The 22,697-nt window shown below is 36.3% G+C and overlaps 1 protein-coding gene across 9 annotated transcripts in view; it reads left to right on the top strand.

Moving 5' to 3' along the window:
- AFF3 (AF4/FMR2 family member 3) overlaps positions 1–22,697 on the top strand; it is a 500,129-nt gene that overhangs the window by 331,333 nt on the left and 146,099 nt on the right. For all 9 annotated transcript variants that reach the window (XM_016157239.2, XM_016157237.2, XM_016157241.2 and 6 more), the window contains 2 exons: positions 5,930–6,010; positions 15,300–15,336. In XM_016157239.2, coding sequence (XP_016012725.2) covers positions 5,930–6,010; positions 15,300–15,336 — 118 coding nt within the window. The remainder of the gene's footprint in view (positions 1–5,929; positions 6,011–15,299; positions 15,337–22,697) is intronic.

Here is a 22,697-nt window from a genome sequence, read left to right as displayed (position 1 = left end):
TTCCTTCTCAGGTCAACTTTGGTTTAAATTGGACAAGTTTTTACTTCAAAGAAATGAGATTTTACTATGATGTTTGATAATGATGTTATTACAGGTTTTTATTGGTTATTTGCTTATTTGTAATTTTAGCAACCTAAATTATACTATGAAAAATAGATTTTTAAAAAATTCTTAGTAAGTATGGTACTTTTTTTTCAACAGCCACTGTTTTTCCAAAAGCTTTCCGTCAGAATAATGATTGTGGTTATTATCACTGGACCTGAATGCACTATATTACTATTATTCTTCAAACTGTAGGTCTTTCTACTGTGGTTACAGAATGAGAGTGTTATTGGATTTTTGTTGACGTTGGCACCAATTTAGAGGTTTGGCCTGTAATGTTTTTCTGAGCCCAAATCTGCCCAGCCTTCAAGTCTGACCTTGGTTAAAGGTCAAGGATGGATTGACAATTAGAAGGTATGGTCTAGTTTCACTGGTGTTCCTCCCACTTTATCTACGCAGGGGCTGGTGCTCTGCCTCCCAGGCACAGGCTGCGGGAGCTTTATCTCTTACCATAACCGTGCTCCTGTACATTACCAGCATGTAAAGCACATGCCGTATAATAAAAATTACCATGTTCTCTTGTTGGTGGCACTTACCTGATCAGAGTGCCATCACATGAATAATACGTGTGAAGGAACTGAAAAGCTGAATGATTATTCTGATATGGAAACAAAAAAAAATAATGCTCTGATCTGCAGCAGCCACCACCACACATAAAAATCGACTGTGGCACGTTACGTTTTGATTCCTACATGACAGAATTAATCCAGTGTTTTGTTGAGAAAACTGTATGTTTCCAAGCACAGAGGATTCTGGAGTTAAGTGTGGTCGTTTGCCAGCCTGGGGAAAGAGAGCGTCCTCCCTAGCTGACCTCAGAGTTGGCAGCGCATGTTGAAACTTTGCTGAAGGAGAAGGAAGTAATTTGATCTCTCTCGATTGTGGCAGCCACCATGTGTGTTTGGTAGAACAAGTGTGATTCACCGTTGCCATCATTTCACAGGTGAAAAAAGAGAACCTAGAGAGATGAAATGAATTCCTATTATTGTGCCCATTGTGCTAGGCCTTTGGGAGATATACAAGAGCATTGTAAAACAGGACCCCTTCTCTCAAAGAAGTTATAATCTAGTAGGGCTTAAAAAGTTTATGAACTGATAGTGGCAACGTAAAAAAGGAAAACTCATAGCCCCAGGTAGCATGTAAATATTAAGGGACACAGATCAGGTATAACAGAGAGTGGAGAGGAGCAGGCAGTAACACTGCTGCAGCATCCCTCCATGGCACCATGTGGCAGAGCATCTTAGAACATTTGGACCAGGGTTGCTAGGAGCTTTTGAACAAGTGCAGCAGTGACAGTTCTACGTGGAATGCTTTCGTTGCCGTGACCAGGGCAGATTGCTGAGGAGAAGCAGAGGGCAGGGGCAGGGAGGACCAGAGAAAGGGCTTTTCTAGTCACTGACTATAATATGAAAATTAAAACAATATTTACATTCTTTTCTGGCTTAATCTGTTTGCAAACTTGCTACACTTTGCAGATCTTCATAACTCTACATTTTGAATCTAAGATTCGATTTCAGGCTAAAATTCAATTTTGTTTCTTCTCTTAAATAACAAAGAGCTACGATGTCCTAAGCCTCCTGCCATTTGTCCTAAGACGAATGGATGCAGATGACATCAGAGTAAGTGAGTAGCTCCATGAGAAAGGAGGGAAAGAAGAGTTGTGTCCACTCACCTCGAAGCCATGGGTTCTCGGGACCCCTAGTTGGTCTTGCTGTACAAAAGACATGAAAATGGAAGCTGCACACATGCCACTGGACTTTGAGAATCTGTATCTCAGGGATGGAGACAATTTGGACAGTTACTGAAAGGCATTATTCAACCATCTGTTCTTTTATTTAGGAGAAAAATGAGTGTACTTGCTATAAGAAACTTGGCATTTTACACCTATCTAAGAAATAAGAAGATACCGTGGAATACATCCGTTAAGTAACAAAACATCTGCTTAGAAAGATGGGCCTGGTGGGGCTGTGTTAAAACAGATATGTCATTTCATAATCCCATCAGTTGGCTAAGGAGGCTAAGCTTAAAACTGATGACCTCTCGGTGCTAGGGGATCGGGTATGGCATCTCTCCTAAGTGACAGAAGAATCAAAAAGGAAAGAAGACAGACAGATCAAAGAAGTGTCAGAGGTGTTTAAAATACGAGAAGGTAGCTAGCTGCCTAGACTTTGTAGTAATTGGCTTTGAATGTTATATTTCTCTTCCTGTCTTACCTGTGTTCCAGGAGGTGATTAAAGAACAGCAGGTGGGGTCAGTAGGAGCATAGGTGAAGAAGAAACAGTAGAGGCAGGGGGTCAGGGACTTTGGCAGGGTGAGAACAGTACACACAGATGCATGGGGTCAGTGGTCTTCCCACAAAATAACATTTTTTCCCTATGAAGTGGAGTAAACAAAAAGAACTTCTAGCAGTTATGAAAATTTTTACCTTTGCTTACATATTAAAACACTATCAAGAATAAGGTACAGATTAAACACCTTTTTATCAAATCTTTTCTCACTGTTAATATTGTATCAGTAATCTATTCCCATAAGAAAACTTATAGACATTTTCTCTAATGTAAAGTACCAATCATACTTAGGAATCGTAGTAATCTCTTTAAATAGTTTTCTGTTATAGATATACATAGTTTGTGTTCATAGTTGCTAGCTTAATTACAGATTACATTTGCACAATACTTCATTCTTCTATAAAAACATTTTCCCATGTATTCTTTCATCCTCAGACTCTTGGCATCTAAAGCTCAGAGAGAAATTCCATTTCTCATTTCAGAGACAAGAATTCTGAGACTCAGCTTGATAATCATCGGTGTGTCTTTTATTTAATGATTAAACATAAGGAGACCACACTATACCATTTATGTGTATTATCTCATTTAATGCTCATGGGATAGGTAACATCTCTGTTTCCTTTGGTTCTAAGATACCACAGGCTGAGATCTGAATGATTCTAAAGTTTTTGTTCTGAATCACTACGACTTACTGAAGATGTGATTTACCTAAGCTCACTGAGCTAGTAAGTGACAGAAGAGGAAATAGAAGTTGTCTATTTGTCCTTAATTTTCCCATGCAACCCTAGTGGAGAGTTTTAATATAATGGATAATCAATCTTAAAAAGTCATTGCACATCTATTAAAAACAAATATATTTAATTCATATGAATAATCTTTATATCTTGGAAATTCTAATGGACTTAAATGTTTTAAGCAACCCTGTTGTCCTTATTATTCCTTCATACACATAACAGGATTCATTAGATGGAAAAATCATTTGGAAATACTTAGCTAGAATTAAAGTAATGTTAGTGAGCAATTTTGCATTGAAATATGGTTTTCTCATTGAGTTCAGTTTAGCAAGCCAATTTGGACACTTTGGCGCTTTCCCTATACAGATGAGTAGACATTGTCCCTCCAGAGAAATGTTCAGTTCTTCTTTAAAGGATTATGTTTAATAAATCTGAGTATTCTTGAAAGAAATTATTAGGATTCCTACTTGGGGATTATGTTTCTTGAAAGAGATTATTGGATTCCTTAGTGTGATTTTTATTCTACATTGGGGGATGGTTATCAGAAGAGGGAGAGATGGTTGCGTGCAGATTGAGAATAAATGCTTATAAAACTAAACACACAAAAAAATCTAAGAGTTAAAATGAGAGAGAAAAAGAAAGCACTTTGGAGGAGCATGAAAAGGGAGCTATCATATCATACTGGAACAGAAGGGGAGTGAACAGGGCCCCCAAGACATAGATGACATTTGAGATGAGCCCTGATGGATGGATAGAAATATAAAGGCATATGGGGGTAGGGCATTCATGCACAAAGGGTATAGTGTAAATATAAGCAGGGACTGTGCTTTTTCTTATACACAGTATGTGTGCACATTAATGAAAAGGCACAAGGCTGACGATTGGGACCTCATTGTAGAAGGTCTTGAATACTCTTTGTCTTTAGGGCAAATATAGCAGAGTGAAAATAAGCACCAGACAGGGAGGAAGGAGATATGTGTGCACATTTCAGTGGTGGCCTTTATGAACCAAGTGAACTTAGGCAAATCAGTTTTTCTTTTTGACTCCCTCACGTACAATATGGAGGTGGTAATAATTATTACAAAGGTTGGATGTAAGCGAGAAAACTTGTGTGGAAATACTCAAACTCTCAAGCTCAATAGAAGATATTGTTGCTGCCAGTGTCGTCGTCGTTACATGTGTGATGGTGTGCTAAGATTTTGAAAGCAGTGGAGCTTTTTGTTGGGATCTGCACTAGAAAATTAGGTTGGCAGGAGTGTGGAGGATGGATTAATAGTAACAGAAGAGAACCAATCAGGAAGCTATTAAAGTAATTCAGGTTAAAAATAATGAAAGTGTGATCAGGATGGTAGTTCAGGTAACCAGAAAGAAAGGCAGAGACATTGCACAGATACTATTCGATCTGGCATTCATTCAGAAATGCACTGGGTGTCCACTCTGTTCCCGGACACAACCTCTTCAAGATATCAGAGGAATAGACACAAGATGGAAGGGGCAGATATTTGGGGAACATGGAGAGGGGAAAGAGAGTCATAAAGGGTCACTGGACTTTCCTTTGCTTTCCATTGGAGAAACCTTGGTACCAGCAGAATGGAGAAGGAACACCTCAGATGCATATGTGCTTAACCCACCTACGGCCCATGTGTCACAATTGGCGAGAGATGATGGAGTGTCAGTAAATCCTTCCAAGGAATGTTTGAACAAGCTAGCCCTCCCTTTGCTCTCTGGGTGGGTCTGCATCTACACTATCCCAGGTGCTGGGGGAGGAGACTTACCCAGGGAAAGGAGGCACCAGACCATCCTCAAGAACCTTTCACTTCAACAACCTGACAGAGTCCTTGTCAACGCCACCACCCCCAACCAAGGAAGGTGAGAAAATGTCTTCAACTAAAAAGAAGTTCTCACTTTTCTTTAAATGGATCAACTACTGCTTCTATGCTTGCTGAGGTTTGGAAGTGAAAGGAAATCAAGAATTAGGGCTCAGAACCTATCTGTAAGCTCTGGCAGTTTCCTGGTAATCAGAAATTGATTCAATTTAATTCACTATGTTTAGTTAATGCAAATATCTTCCAGGAGATGGAACTGAGACTGAATACTGGAAGTTATTCTCTCTCTCTCTCTCTCTCTCTCTCTCTCTCTCTCTCTCTCTCTCTCTCTCTCTCTCTCTCTCTCTCTCTCTCTCAGTTTAGTGAAAGTGTATGAAAGTGTATGTCAAAAACTATCTGGCAGATTAGCATGTTCAGCTAACATTGTCTTCTTAATCCTGTGTTATCAAAATCACAACACACACTCTCCTCATTTCATAAGTGTGATTTGTTTTTCATTCCTCCATGAATGATGTTTTTGTGAAGATCAAAGTGAATTGTGGGGTTTATTGGAATCTCATACTAATATGAATTTCTAATAAACAACTCCTCTAATAAAGATCTCTAAAGTTAAAAGTGCTCTATGCGATCCTTCAAAAACACCCTGTGAGTTCTTTGGGATCAAATCCCAGAAAAGCAGCCATCTTTACAAGGTTTTTTTCATAGAACCTTTAGTGCTGGGTTGTCCCTTCAGTCAGGAACTTAAAAAGCATGTGGGGTTAGCCACAGAACCAAGAATTGGTAAAATTAAGAAAAACAATAATAAAAATGAGTTTCACATCCTTTTTGTAAAAAAATAAATAAAAAATCCCTTTCTTTCCTTATTCATCTCTTGTTCCTTCCGTACCCCTTCCGTGCCTTAGAAGCAGGCTGGTATATAGTTGCTTATGTGTTACTGTCTGTACTCTCTGAATAACAATGTTGTTTGGTTCCCCTTCTTTAGGAGATGACCTGGCTTCCACCACTTTCTGCTATTCAAGCACCTGGCAAAGTGGAATCCAGCAAATTTTCATTTCCAAATAAGGTGAGATATTGCATCACTCAGGAGCAATATCCTTTACTCATGTGAAGATTTTTATGGACAGTGGGTTTTCCCTTGATTGTCTTTTACTCTGTAAATATTGCTGCCAGAGACAGATGGGTCTGATTTTCAACAATCCGCAAGCATATATTTATTCATCAGAGGGGAAAATCAAGCTTACAGTCTTACTTACCTACACTTGTATAGTTTCTGCAAAATGTAATGCATATAATAATTGTCATTATATCCCGAAACATTAGTGAAGCTGAAATGCATTTTACATAATCATTTTATATGTTCACTGAGATTGAAAATCTTGTTTTGCCCTGAAAAGCTTTTATTAAATTAAAAATATATCTTAAAATCAATGTCTTAGAATGGAGGACATGTAGAATTTAATTCCTCTTGTATAGCTTTTATAAAATTTAAAATATTTTCTATGACTTTTAAAAGATACTCATATCTTCTAAGGACAAGCACACACACACACAAAAATCAGCCACAAAATAAATTTAAATTATACTTGAGTCTAAAAGGTTTTATTTGATTTTTTCTAACCATACAACTAACATATAAGTACATACTTATTATAAAGATGGATATAAATAGAAGGAGCAAATTATGAAAGTCCCCAGCAGCCTCATCCAGATTTTATTTTCCTACCCAGAGATTACTCTCAGGAGTACACTATGTACATATATGTGCATATGTCATTTGTAAAATTCATTAATTTTAATACTAAAAGCATTTTTCTAAGAGTGGATTTTTTTCAGATACCCACAATTCATAAATATCATTGCTAAATAGTAATATCACAACTTTCTTGAGTGAATTATTGAAATAATTATTATAATTATTAAAATAATAAATTCCATTCTATGAGTTGATTTTTATTTCCCTTAACAGAAGTATATTTGGAGAGCTCTTGAAGTGAATATATATTTTCTTCATTCTTCTTAACAGAAGCAAATATTTCATAGTATGAATTTGCTGTTATGTATTGAATCAAGCTCCTTTTGATGGGCATTCATATTGTTTATGTTTGGTTGTTACTACGAACGCTATTCCAACAAACATTTTTGGTAAACGCCCCTTTGTATGCCTGTCAAAGAATCTAGAACAGGCACCCTTGACTGTGTTTCAAGAGTATGTTTTTATGAATTTTTACAATGTTTACTATTATCTGCCTTATCTTTGTTTCTATATGATGGGTGAAAGTTTGATATCTCACTCTCATTTGCATTTCTTCAATTTCTTCTGAGTTTGAGCATTGACTTTTTTTTTTTTTTTTTGCAACTTGCCCATTCATACCCATTGTCACATTCAAAAAAATAATTTGTAGGAACTCCTTTTGTCTTATTCATGGGTCTATTATATATGATACAACTATTTTCTTATAACTTGATTTCTGTACCTTTTATAGTAACAGAGTGTTTAATTTTATGTCAGAGGGAAAAAACCTTCCCTACTCCAACATTCTAACAATGATCTCTGTTTTATTTTAAAAGAATTTTTGGTTTTAGCTTAAAAAAAAACTTGTGGATGGCATGACGTAGGATTCTAGTTTTATTCTTTTCAATGTTAGTAAATCATTATAATACTATTAACAAAATAGCCTGTGTTTCTCCCCACTGATTTGAAATACAACCTTTATCAACAATTGAATATCTCATAAATACATAGATTTGTTTCAGGACTGGCTATTCTGTTTTTCCAGTATATTTATCTAGTTTTTCCCAGTAACTCATCGTTTAGATCAAAGGTTGACAAACTTTTTTGTAAAAGGTCAGATGGTAAATAGTTTAGGCTTTGCAGACAGTAAATAAATGAATGAATGTGGCTATGTTCAAATAAAATTTTATTTATAGAAACAGATGGTAGTATAATAAATAAAGGACTCTTATAATTTAACAATAAAGGGATAACTCATTTTAAGAATGGGTAAAGGATTTAAATAGATGTTTCCCCAAAGAAGATCTACGAATGGCTAATAAGTATAAGACACTATCACCATTATTAATCATTAGGCAAATGCAAATCAAAACTACAATGAGATAATGCTTCACACCTACTTAAATGTCTAAAATCAAGGACAATAACCAGTATTAGCAAGGATGTGGAAAAATTGGAACCCTGATAGCAATTGCCGATAGGATCATAAAATGGTGCAACTTCTTTGAAAACCATTGAGGCAGTTCCTCAAACATTGCATTAATGTGTGACCCAGCAGTTTCACTTCTAGGCATATAGCCCATAGAATGAAAATACATGTCTACACAAAAACGTACACATCCATGTTTGTAGTTGTAGCACCATTGATCATAATAGCCAGTAAGTAGAAACAACACAAATGTCCATCAACTAATGAATTGATAAAAGTGGTAGATCCTTGCAATGGAATATTTTTCAGGCATAAAAAGTAATGAAGTGCTGATACCTGGTATAACATGAATGAACCTCAAAAACATTGCTAAGTGAAAGTGAAATAAACCAGTCACAGATAATCACATATCATATGATTTCATGTTTGAAATGTCCAGAACAGGCAAATATAGAGAAACAGAGAACAGATTAGTGGTTGCTTATAGCTCAGGGGAGGGGAGATGGCGTTGAGTGCTAAAGGTAAAGGATTTCTTTTTGAGGTGATGAAAATGTTCTGATGTTCATTATGGCAATAAACTCTGAATATGCTAAAAATCACTATATTATTTAAAACAAAACAGAGAGTAGGCTGTGTTTGGCCTATGGGCTGTAGTTGGCCAATTCCTAGTTAAAATTATTGGTAATTTTTGGCCTATTTATGAATGTGGTCAGGCCAGTCCCCTTCTTTATTTTCCAGATATTTCCTGCATATTGCCCAGTTTTCTCTTCTGGATACATTTAAGAATCATCTTGATGACCTAACATTCCATATAAAAATCCTCTCAGAATTTTGTTTGGAATTTAATTGATTTCTGACTTACAGGCTGTCTATCTGACGTCATCTTCCTTTCCGGGAGTTTGGAACATTTCCTCACTTCTTTTCATGTCTTCTTACACATCCTTTAGTAAATTTTTTTTTCATATAGGTCTTTACATTAGTTCTTTGTTTTTTTCTCAGATATTCAACTTGCTTACTTTTCTGTTTAAATGAGCTTTAGTTTTTCTGTTTTCTAATTAGTCTTGATGGTACGAAGTTACAGGGTTTCATATACATACTTACTGAACTCTTTTTGGTTCTGGTAGGTGTTTTTGGTGAATTGATATCTTTCAAGTAGGGGAAAACAGAATGAATAGCACTGAAGTATATAACATAGTGGTCGATGATATACACTGAAGAAAAATAAATTAGGAAAAGAAGATAGTGAATGCTGGTAGTGAGTGGGGATATATGAATTTTCAATAGAGAACTTAAGAAAGATTTTGCTTGAGGAGATGGCATTTGAGCAACTCCCTAAGGGAGGCCAGTCATGTAGATAACTGGAGGAGGAGAGGTCCAGGGAGATGGAGGAGAAAGTGAAAGCTCCCTGAAGCAGGAGCATGCCGGGATGCTGGAGGAGCTTGTTCAGTTTCAATATCAATATCTTATAATAAATTCTACATTCTACTCTCTACATTTTTCTGTATTCCAGGACAGTTTATATAACAGGCTAGTTTTTTCCCTCCTTAATGTATGGTGTAACTTTTCCATAAAAGTTACTGCATGTAGAGTTTTCTTATAAGAGTAGACCTTTAACTATCTTTGCATTTTCTTCTATGCTTATGGGTTTATTCATCTTTTCTGCCTCTTCTTGGGTTAATTAATCTTTATTTGTTCCTTTTTCCCCCCTTTAGAGTTTTCAAACACACATATAATATGATGTTTTCAAACATATACATGATGTATATATAATACTCAAAATAATTTTAAAGGTACTGTAATAATTGCCTTTAAAATTTTACTATACTAACCTATTTAAAATTATTTTTATCAATGCCTACAATTAGTTAGTATCTATATCCTATCTTCAAATAGTTCTTTAGTTCATCATTGTTTCTTGTGTCTCAAGTCTTCCTCTTTTTAAAAGGTACTTATTGTTTTGCTATAGTTTGTTTTCTAGCAGGCATTAAGTCCATTCTTGATCTAAAGTTTCTGATAGGCATTTTCTGCACTTGTCTTTAATCCTCTCCCTTCTTGTCTCCATGTTTTTCTCTCCTTCAGTGATCTCATCCAGTCCTGTTGCTTTAAATACTCCGTATGCCAAGGTGATGATTTCTGAACTAGTATTTCTAGCCAGCTTCTGCATCCCTCAAACTCCATACTCGTATATCTATATACCTGTTCAACAGCTCCACTCAGATATCTCACAAGCATCTCCAGCTCAACACATCAAAAGTTCAGTTTTAATCCCCCCACAAACCTTCTGTCCCTGTGTTTCTCAGTGTGTGGCTTCTCCATTTTTGCAGTCGGCTCAGGCTGCCAGCCTTGGAGCCATCTGGATTTGTTTTCTAGGACACTTGTAACAGAACACATAAACCAGGTAGCTTAAAATAAAAGAAATTTATTTTCTTACAGTTCTAGAGGCTAGAAATCTGAGATCGAGATGTCAGCAGGGCCATGCCCCCTCTGAAAGCTCAAGAGGGAGAACCCTTCTTTGCCTTTCCCAGCTCCTACTGACTGTTGTCCATTCGTCACATTTCTTGACTTGTAGCTGCGTCACTCCAATTTCTGCCTGCACAGTCACACAACTGTCTTTCCTCTGTGTGTCTCTGTGTCCAAATCTCCCTTCTCTTATGTGGACAGCAGTTGCTGGATTTAGGACCCACCCTAATCTAGTATGACCTGCAAAGACTCTGTGTCCATATAAGGTCAAATTCACAGATTCTGAGTAGATGTGAGCTTTTGGGAGACACTATTCAACCTTGTACACCATCTTTGACTCTTCCGTTTCTTTATACTACACATCCAACCCATCATAAAATCATGTCTACCCAACTTTGAAAGTATGTCTTGAGTCTAAATGCCTCCCTACCATCACAGCTACCACCTTGGTCTAAACCACCAGCATCTCTTGCATTAATTATTGCAGTAGCTTCCTAGCTGGTCCCCTATTCCTGCACTTCCTCCTTCTACCACTCTATGCAGCTATCTTCACCTGGAGGGTGGACTGGAACAGTTTTCCAACCATTCACCCTAACACCTAATGCACAGTCTATTCTCCACACAGTCGCTTTTCACAGTTTTAGAACATAAATAATCTCTTGTCACTTGTGTACCCAAAACTTTCCATTAGCATCCCATACTTAAAATACAGTGCAATAGTCCTTACAATTTTTGTACATTACTTGCCAAAATAATGGCTTGACCCAAAATACAATAGGATAAGCATTTTGTTGTATAAATATATCCATGGTATAAGTACATTTTCTAATATAATTGAGTGTATATCCCAAGACATATTTGATTGTGACTTTTCCAAAAGGATTATGCAGATTTGTTTCGTTGAATATAAATAGTTAAGTTTAAGCAATAACTTAACTCCTGAGGTAATATTGAGACCTCGACCTCAAATAATTAGTACAAAAATTTATTTTTCAAGGCAGAAACAAAGTTACAAGTATTTTATTTTCCACCTAAAAGGTTACATTATTACTATCATATATGGCACAGAATTTCAAATTTAAATTTTTTTAAAAAATGCCTACTTTAGGACGATCATATGATTCGTCTGGAGCTATTTAACCTCTATATCTTTTTGCCTTGCCCAAGAAAGAATTAGTAACTTTACAAAATGTAGGTACATTGCATGATTTTAATAATGCAGTGTTCCTACATTTTATAAAATTACTTATTCTTTCTTTCAAAAAGCTCATGATAAGTAATATATCATGAAATAAATAAAATAAAGTTGCATTCATGTCTTATTCTTGCTCTAATAAGATTACCATAAATTTAATGAGTTAAGGCTACACAGTTTTATTATTTTACAACTCTAGAAGTCAGAGGTCTGACATCAGTCTCACTGGGCTGAAATCAAGGTGTTGACAGGACTGTGTTTCTTCTGGGGGGTCTAGGGGAGAACTTTTTTTACTTCTTCAGCTTCTGGAGGCCACCATTGCTACTTAGCTCATGGCCCTCATTACTCTGACTTCTGATTTCTTTGTCACATCTTCTCTGACTCTCCTGCCTCCTTTTCCTTATGACCTTTGTGATTATATTGGGCTACCCTGGATAATCCAGGATAATCTCTCATCTCAAAAGTGTCAACTTAATCACAGCTGCAAAGTCCCTTTTGCCATGAGAGGTAATGCATTCACAGGGTTGAAGAATGAGCATAGGGACATTTTTGGAGGGGAGGGGCACATATTCTGCCTACTACAAAGACTTATTTATTGATTTTAACACATAAAACACCTCTTTCAACCTGTATTTCAACTAATTAGTATTCTGAAAGCTGGAGGCTCACAGTTCCTTAACTGGATTATTAACATTTTAGATTATCACTCTATTGCTAATATGTAGGGGCTAGAATTGTTTATGGAATTAGAGGGGGGAAATCTCCTAAATGACTAATAAATAATGAAAGTTAAGTCCTTATTAATATTAAAGGGGCAATTTGACCTCACAGGGAAAGACGATTTAGCTGTGCATTCTGAGATGCCAGTACCACTAAATTAATTAGTTAAATACTTCTGAGAATTTCCACAATTTGTCTGGGTATTGAAGGACATAATATATAGTAAAGTCAATTATTACTGAACTTGGATATTTTTTCTATTCTCTGAAGACTTAATTTAGAGTCTCTATTCCCTAGACAAATACTACCAGACATGTCTGCTTCATTCTTCAAATTGCAAAAGAAATTGAATTTGGTAAAGAAAAGAATAAGTGACTCCTTTAAATTGGCTGCCATTATCAGGCGTTTCAACCAAGAAAGAAAAAGAATTTGCTTTGCCCTTTTCCTTTCATTTCTATAGCAGTCTCATAAGTTTTGAAATGCAAATCAAGAACTCAAAATTGCAAAAGTTTTTCTATCCTGAGAAGCCATATGGGGAAACCTGATGGCATTTCACAAACATTTCATATGGCAATGGATTCTGAATCTGGAGGGATCGGACCTAGTCTGAAACTATTCTTGCTGATTGATTTTTAAAGTATTATACAGAAGAATTACAGTATCGTTACAGAAAAGAATACTTTTGCCTTTCTCTTTGTGCCTGGAAGGAGAATGAAAGGTAGCAGGTATGAAGAAAAGTGTTTTGAAGTACCTCTCCTTGGATTACTAGCATGCTCAAAACCTGTCACAAGGGTTTGGGCTAAAACTCCATGTTTATCATTGACTCAAAATAAACATTGAAATTCACTGTAAATTACATTATTAGAATAAGATTCAGAAGAAAGTGATTGTGGAATTAAAGAGAAACTAAACCAAATCAGGTGGTTCTTTCTTCTATACTAATTAGCTGTATATGGGGGTCTGGAAATAAGATATATTTCCATTCCTTGCCTTTTATAATTCTAATGATGGATTGGTAGACAAACATGGAGAGGTCCTCAGATAGTACCAAAAAGTCATTTTTAAGTAATACCCTCACAGTATAAATACTGTCCTCTATCAGCAATATGGCCCAAGAACTACTGTATTTTATTGACTTAAGGTGCATATTTTTTCACATTTTAAGTTCCCTAAAGTTGGGATTTGTTTTACAGTTGGTGGCATCTTACAATCAATTAGCAGTAGTTGTCTTTCCTAGTAGTACATGAACTAATGCAGCCTCATACGATTTTGATGATGTGTTGCATTTGGTAAAATGTCTTTAGTATGGTGCCTCACCGACGGGCTTTCTCAGATACCAGTGAGCTTGGTTATTTCTGAAAGCAAGGTAATATGTACAAACTTGACTTCCCAGATGAATATACCTCCGATAAAGTTGTAGGATTCCCATTTACCAAACAAGAGTTTAGGTTTGTAGAATTCAGGATTTAAAAAATGGAGAATAAATTCCCATCTGTAAAGATTCTTCTAAACACCCAGGAGTGGTTCTCCCCTTTATGCACATGACTGTCTGGATGACACATACACTTCATGGACACTAGCAAACCAAAAGCAGCAGATTAACCTTAGAAATGGGAGTACAGACAACTTTTTTGTACTTTCCTGTTTCTCTGAATTTTCTTTAATGAATAGATATTATATTTCTTTGTTTAAATAGTAAGTGCTACTTAATAAGATGGAGCCATCCTTGAGTCAAGACAATAAATAATAGCATCTTCTCATGATACTTATTATCAAATTGTATGCTTTAAATCTGTGCAGCTTCTCACTTACATATACCTCAATAAAAAATGCTTTGTTGCATTTTTTAAAGTGTCATAGTTGAAAAGAGAAAACATGCTTAACATTATTAGTCATTAGGGGAATATAAATCAAAACCATAATGAGAAACCACATCCACTAGGATGGCTATAATATAATTTTTTTATTAAAAGAATATAACAAGTGTTGGTGAGGATAGGGAGAAATCAGAACCCTCATAAGAATGAAAAATTATTCAGCCACTGTGGAAAAGAGTTTGGCAGTTCCTCAAAAAGTTTAACATAAAAATACTACATGACCTCACAGTTCCACTCCTAGATATCTACCTAAAAGGATTAAAAACAGGGACCCACAAACAAGTCTACATGCATGTGTGTCAATAGCAGCCCAAATATTCATTTACAGATGAACGGATGAAAACTCTTGTGTATACATATAATGGAGTATTATTCAGCCTTCAAAAGGACTGAAGTACTGATACATGCTGTGACAGGAATGAACCTCCCAAACATGCTAAGTAAAGAAGTCAGACACAAAAGGCCACTTGTTATGTAACTCTACTGCTGTGAGCTATCCAGAATCTATCCATAGAAACAGCATGCAGATTAGTAAGTGCCAGCGAATGGGGGTGGGGAGTATGGGGAGACACTGCTTACTGGGCAAGGAGTTTCACTTTGGGATGATGGAAATATTTTGCAACTAGAGGTGGTAGTTGTACAACATTGCAGATGTACTAAATGCCACTGAATTGTTCACTTTAAAGTGGCTAATTTGATGTCATGTGAACTTCATGTCAATAAACAAAACAAAAAGTCCATAATTCAAAAGAGACTATACAGTGAACTGTACTCCCAGGCCTGTTTGATGGGCACACGCATGCAAATGTTTCTCACTGCAGTAGCTGGTAGAGTTTATGATCAGAAATTAGGTTCCAAATGACTGGTAATATATCTCATAGTCAACTTAGATTTTAAAAGTCAAGTAAGAAAATTAATTGATATGTCTTGTTCTTTTAGGACTCTCAGCTCATTTCCTCTGGACACAGTAATCCAAGTAAGAAAAACTTCTCTCTACAGTGTGATATGTGGGGGTGGGGTTAGGGGTGGAGGGGTGAGGAGGGGAGACACATGCAATAGACAGTACATTTAAAATAATTTCACTGAAAAACAAAATCAAATGGGGGGAAAGAAGGCCATTTGTTCAATTATTACCCAGATGAATATGGTTCCTGGTAACCTGGAGTATTCCTCCATCTTTATTCAAGGGAAGGAAGCTGAAATGTAAAATGGTGAATTTTAAAGCAGTCCTAGGAGGAAGGAATATCCTACATACATTATTATAATTAGTGTCTGGTACATGTGGAAGGGGAAAACTTTTTAAAGGCAACCAATGAGTTACCTAAATTGAAAGCAAATGAGTGAGCAGAGAGGACCAATCATAAGGCCTCAGGCTCAAGGACCTTAGCATCCATGGAGGAACCATGTCCTCTTTCACAGACAGACTACAAAATGTCCAGGATGGGACTTCCTTACTGAAGGAATAAAACATGCAGGCTTCATCATCAAAGAGAGGATGTTAATATTCTACAAAGTAGTGTTCTAATTCTCTTCGTTAGTACTGCTAATTGGTTCTCATTTCCTTGAGCATTAAAAATGCATAAACTACCCCATCATGTCATGAAAGGCATCCATGAAGCCTGGGCATTGTCAGTCCATGGCCAGCCTGTAAGTTAGGAGTACATCTTACCAAATACAAAGCTGTGTTTGAACATGAAAATCGCTCTGAGCTAATAGATGTGTCTTTGGAACTGAGGCTTAACCACTGAGCATCTGTGAGGGCAGAAGGGTTGGGGAGAAAACACATCCAGACAGATGTGTTAGGAAGCTCTAGACTTTTTAAGCACAACTGAGAAAGGTCAGAGTAGGGGGAGGGGGTGATGGCATGACGATGCACAGGCAATGTCACTTAATTGTCTCATCCTCTGTTGGAATTTGCTGTGAGCACAGGCACCAGTGAAGAGCAGAAATGCCAAAGACTCGAAATCTAAAGAAATAATAAATTCAATAGTATGAAAAGGAATCAGAAGAGATGCATGGTTAAGTCCATGAGGTGTGCAGGTGTCAGCATTATATGCCAAAGACTAGAGCATACTGAAAAATCCCTGTTGCTTTCCTCATCATTTCTTTCCATTTGAATAGAAATGGTTCAGGGTAAAGGGAGGACATAATAGGTGAATAAATGTACCTTCTCTCAGCCTGGAATGTTTGACATAAGGAACAAAGGAAATAGCTGATGAGTCTCTTCCTTGTGCCAGCACCTTGGCATATGTTATTTCAATTAATTGTAACAATAGCGGTATGAGGTTGCCATTATCATCCCCATTTTGCGTATGATGAAAATGAGATTCCGAGGTTAACAACTAGTCCAAGGTCATGTGGCCAAAAAAATGACAGCTAGAATTTTAATTTAGGGATCTCTGCCCCAAAGACAACAGACTTGCCATCCCCCTACCTTGACCCCAAGAAGGTTGCTTCTGTCACATCAGCGTGGGATTGCATTCTTGTCCAAGAACTACTGTGATTTTTGTATGCATATTTTTATAATATGCCATAACATTGACATGCTGAAACTGCAGTTTAGATTATGTAAAAGCAAACCCATCTTCTATCGAATATGAGGCAGCATCTGCCTTGCGTGGTATGAAACATTCTGGCATTGCATCACCTAAGGAAATCGGATTGTCTTTGTCTCTGGTGGTAGGGAGATTTTTTTTTTGTATTTTTCAAATAAATGTTTTTCCAAAAGCCAGGCATATCTATATAAATGTAATGTCACTGTTTTAAAATCCGAGCATTCTTATAGATTATAGCGCACTTAGGACTTTCGGGGACCTGGTCCCACCAGCATTTCCCATACTGTTTCTTCTTTTTGGTTTGGAATCATTACAATTTTTGGAATCATGACTTTAGTAAATACGTAGAAAATAGAAAAAAACGAACTTCAGGGAAACTAAGCACAAAATCTATATGAGGTGACTGATTTACCTAATCTTCACCACTTTAGATCAGTGCTTTTTTCATTTTGAAATTAGAAAAGCTATATTATATAAAGAAAAGAGTGTATAAATTAAACAAAAATTTACTTGTAATCCAAATCTTTTAAAAGATACTTTAGTCAGTTTGCCAAATTACTGATTAGTTTATTTTAATATCATAAACCTGAAGCTTACTAAGCACTGAGAAATTTAAATATTAAAATAGGTGTTGTAGGACTCTGGGTAACATAGTGGAGTGAGAGATGTCTTCAGATCTCTCCCCTTGAAACAACAATAAGCGGAACATCTAAAACTGAACAAACAACACCCAAACTGCACACCACCACGACTGAGCGTGAGATGCGCGCATAAGAGCTACCATAGGTCAGAACCCTGGGTGTCGGGTGGTGGACTGGGATAAATAAAGAAGCTGCTTCTCACAGCCTCTGGAACTCCCTACAGGAGGAGGGGCATAGGAGAGGGTGTGGCAACTTCCCTGAATGGCCCTGCCTGGAAGTGCCGGGACCTCTAGGCAGTTGGCAGCAGGGCCCTGTCTTCAGGACAGAAAGCAGAGAAGTGGGATAGGGCCACAAAGAAACAACAGTTGATTTTTACCAGCCCTGGTTGCAAAACCGAGGCTGAGCTGCAGCCCCCAACTCCCAGCCCAGAGGGCCCCTCCCCCAATCCTCTGAGGCCAATCACTGAGGAGTCCCAGGGGAATATGAGCAAATGCTACTGAAAGTGTTTTCTGACACTGACAGGGACTGAAACTGAGAGTAGCACGTGTGATTAAATTTCTACAAGGAAATTTCAACAAGAAAAAAAAAAAGCCTTTATTTAGGCTTTATGTAAAGTAGGAATCCAAGACTCTTACACGCCACCTGCTGGAAACTAAAAGAAAAGCACCTTCTTAGCAACAGGCTAAAGAGAGACCTTTATATAATCTTCTTCCTGGAAAAACAGCAGAATACACTTCCATTAATGCTCAGGCGGAGAAATAGTCCATTGCACACCATGAACAACCAAGGTGACAAGGCATCTTAGAAAGAAAGAGAAAAATCTCCAGAAAATAAGCATACAGACATAGAAATATGCCACTTAAATGACAGAGAATTCAGGATGGTACTTCTGAAAAAACTCAGTGAGATCTGAAACAAGTCATATCAACAATTTAAGGAATTGAAAAAACAAGTATATGAGCAGAGCAAAAATATTGAAACCCTTAAAAAGTACCAAATAGAACTTTTAGAGATAAAAACACACACACACACTCTGCAAGAGTTGAAAAATGAAATAAGCAAGATTGGGAAATAGAGTCAACCACATGGAGGAAAGGAACAGAAATCTAGAAATAAATCAGAAGGAAGAAGAGAGAAATTGAAGAATGAAAAATAATGAAAGAAAATACAAGAACTATCCGATACTATCAGGAGAGGAAACATAAGAATAATGGGCATTACTGAAGGAGAGGAAAAGGAGCAGGGACTAGAAAGCATTTTCTGACAAACAGTGGACGAAGATTTCCCAAATCTAAGGAATAAGCCGGACCTTGGAATTCAAGAAGTCAACAGAACACCCAATTATCCCAACCCAATAAGGCCTTCACCAAGACACATTGTATTAAAGTTATCAAAAATCAATGACAAAGATAGAATTCTCAGGGCAGCCAGGGAGAAGAAAACAGTAACTTATAAAGGAAAACATAATATCTTATTAATATCTTAATAATAATGTCTTATTAATATCTATGCTCCCAAAGTCAACAGACTTCTCAGCACAAACCTTACAAGACAGAAAGGAATGGAATAAAATATTTCAACAATTAAGTGAAAGGAACTGCCAGCCTAGAATAATGTATCCAGCTAAGCTCTCCTTTAGGTATGAAGGAGAAATTAAGACCTTACCAGACATATAAAAATTGAGGGAATTCTCCACTATGAAGCCTGCACTACAGGAAATACTGAAAGGGGTTAGCTCACCTAAAACAAAATAACAACAGCCAAAAAATACAAGTTAGGAGTAAAGTGACCATTGGGAAAATAGAAGCAGAGGAGTGCAATCCTTACTAAGAATAGAGCATTATAAGCTTAAATAATAAGAAAATTGCTAAAGTAAGATAATAATGAATGTTCAGCATACATAGAGACAAATTGAGATAACAATGACTGAAAAGAAGAGGCTTCAAAGATCCAAATTCACAAAGGCAAATGGAGATAAGGCACACACAGAAGAAAACGGACGATGGCATATATATAACTATCTTTTTCACATTTGTAATGGTAACCACACACCAAAGATTCAGAACTGAAGTACATAACATAAAACAAGAACTAGAGGCAAAATCCACAAAAGCCAACCAAAATAAAGAAAACAGAAACACAAGGACAAGGAAGCTATGGAAACACCAAGCTACCAGAAAGCAAAAGATAAAATGACCATAAGAAGACCTCGTATTTCAATGATCACCCTAAATGTAAATGGACTGAACTCGCCAATAAAAAGGCACAGAGTTGCAGATTGGATTAAAAAACAAAACCCAACCATATGCTGCCTCCAGAAGACACATCTCAGGTCCAAAGACAAATATAGACTCAAAGTGAAAGGGTGGAAAATGATATTTCAATCAAATGGCATTCAGAGAAAAGTGGGAGTAGCGGTACTAATATCAGATGAAATAGACCAGAATAAAATGGTAAAGAAACATATTGAGGGACACTTCATAATGATAAAGGGAATCGTGCACCAAGAAGACATAACACTTATTAATATCTGTGCTTCCAATCAGGGAGCCCTGAAATATGTAACATAGTTACTAACAGAACTAAAGAGAGAAACAGACCCAAACACTATCATAGTAGGGGACCTAAATACCCCACTATCAGATATGGACAGATCATCCAAGAGTAAATCTATAAGGAAATAACATCCTTAAATGACACATCAGACCAGCTGGACATAATTGACCTGTACAGAGCTTTCTATCCTAAAACAACTGCTCATACATTCTTCTCTAGTGCACATAGAATATTCTCAAGAGTCGATCACATACTGGGACACAGAGATAGCCTCAACAAATATAAGAGGGTTGAAATCATACCAACCATATTTTTTGATTATAATACTTTGAAACTAGAGATCAGCTGCAAAAAAAAAATCAAGAAGAACTACAAATACATGTAGATTAAACAACATGCTACTGAAGAACAACTGGGTCAGAGAAGAAATAAAAAGAGAAATCAAGAGATACATAGAAACAAATGATAATGATAGTATAACATATCAAAACTTTTGGGACATGGCAAAAGTGATCATAAGTGGTAAGTTCATATCATTACAGACCTATTTTAAAAAACAGAAATGACCCAGAATAAACAACCTAACACTTCACCTTAAAAACTAGGAAAGGAAGAACAAATAAAGCCTAAATTCAGCAGAAGGAAAGAAATCATCAAAATAAGAGCAGAAATAAATTAAATTGAAAAAAAATAGAAAAAAAATAAATACGACAAAGAGCTGGTTCTTTAAAAAGGCTTATAAAATTGACAAACGCCTGGCTAGACTCATGAAAAAAAAAAAAAGAGGAAGGACACAAATAAAATCAGGGACAAAGAGGGGAAACTACGACTGACATCGCAGAAATACAAAGGATCATACAAGAATACTGTGAAAAAGTACCTATTACCAAATTTAATAACCTAGAAGAAATGTACCAGTTCTTAGAAAAATACAATTTTCCAAGACTGAATCAAGAAGATCTGGAAAATCTAAATAGACCTGTCAGCAGTATGGAAATTGAAACATTCATCATAGCCCTACCAAAAAGTAAAAGTCCAGGACTAGATGGCTTCACCAGTGAATTCTACCAAATAATCAAAGAAGATTTAATACCTAGTCTACTCAAACTCTTCCAAATAATCGAAGAGGAGGCAATACTTCCCAACTCATTTTATGAGGCCAATATTACTCTGATACCAAAACCTGGTAAAGATAACACAAAAAGAGAAAACTACAGACCAATATCTCTCATGAATACAGATGCAAAAATCCTAAATAAGATACTAGCAACCGAATACAGCAACATATTAAGAAGATTATATACCATGATCAAGTGGGCTTCATCCCAGAAAAACAGTTATGGTTCAACATATGTAAATCGATTAATGTGATACACCACAGAAACAAATTAAAAAATAAGAATCATATGATCATATCAATAGATGCAGAAAAAGCCTTCAACAAGATATAGCAACCATGTATGATCAAAACACTTAAGAAAATCAGTATAGAAGGAAAGTGCCTTAATATAATAAAGGCCATCTATGACAAACTCTCAGCCAACATTATACTTAATGGTGAAAAATTAAAAACCTTCCCTCTAAGATCAGGAGCAAAGCAAGGCTGTCCACTATTGCCACTGTTATTCAATATAACTTTGGCGGTCCTAGCAAGTGCAATCAGGCAAGAGAAAGATATAAAAGACATCTAAATAGAAAACGAAGAAGTCAAACTGTCACTATTTGAGGATGACATGATTTGCTATATAGAAAACCCTAAAGACTCCACAAGAACACTACTAGAAACAATAAACAAATACAGTAAAGTTTCTGGATACAAAATCAATGTTCAAATATCCATAGAGTTCTTATACTCTAATAAAGAAGCATCAGAAAAAGAAGTTGAAAAAATAATTCATCCTGCAATTGCAACAAAAAATAAAATAGGAATAAATTTAACAAAACATGTGAAGGACCTATATAATTAAAACTAAAAGAGCCTATTAAAAGAAATCGAAGAAGATACAAAGAAATGGAAAGAGATTCCGTGTTCTTGGATTGGAAGAATTAACATAGTTAATATGACCTTATTACCTAAAGCATTATACAGATTTAATGCAATCCCCATCAAAATCCCATTGGCATTTTTTAAAGAAATAGAACAAGAAATCATCAGATTTGTATGGAAGCACAAAAGACCCCAAGTTGCCAAAGCCATCCTGAGAAAAAAGAATGAGGCTGGAGGCATCACTCTGCCCAACTTCAAATTATACTACAAAGTGACAGTAGTCAAAATGGCATGGTATTGGCAGCAAAACAGGCACACGGACCACTGGAACAGAATAGAGTCCAGAAGTAAACCCATATTTATATGGGCAAATAATTTTTGACAAAAAAAAAAAAAAAAAGCCCAAACATGTGGAGAAAGGAAAGCCTCTTCAATAAATGGTGCTGAGGAAATTGGAAGGCCACCTGCAAAAGAATGAAACTAGACTGGTGTCTATTATCACACACCAAAATTAACCCAAAATGGATTAAGGACTTGCATATAAGACCAGAATCAATAATATGCATAGAAGGAAGCATATGAACTAAACTGAAGGACC

The sequence above is a fragment of the Rousettus aegyptiacus genome, unplaced genomic scaffold, assembly GCF_014176215.1.
Source record: "Rousettus aegyptiacus isolate mRouAeg1 unplaced genomic scaffold, mRouAeg1.p scaffold_m13_p_7, whole genome shotgun sequence".
NCBI classification, from domain to species: domain Eukaryota; kingdom Metazoa; phylum Chordata; class Mammalia; order Chiroptera; family Pteropodidae; genus Rousettus; species Rousettus aegyptiacus.
Note: the sequence above shows the minus strand (reverse complement) of the source record. Positions and strands in the feature narration are given on the sequence as shown.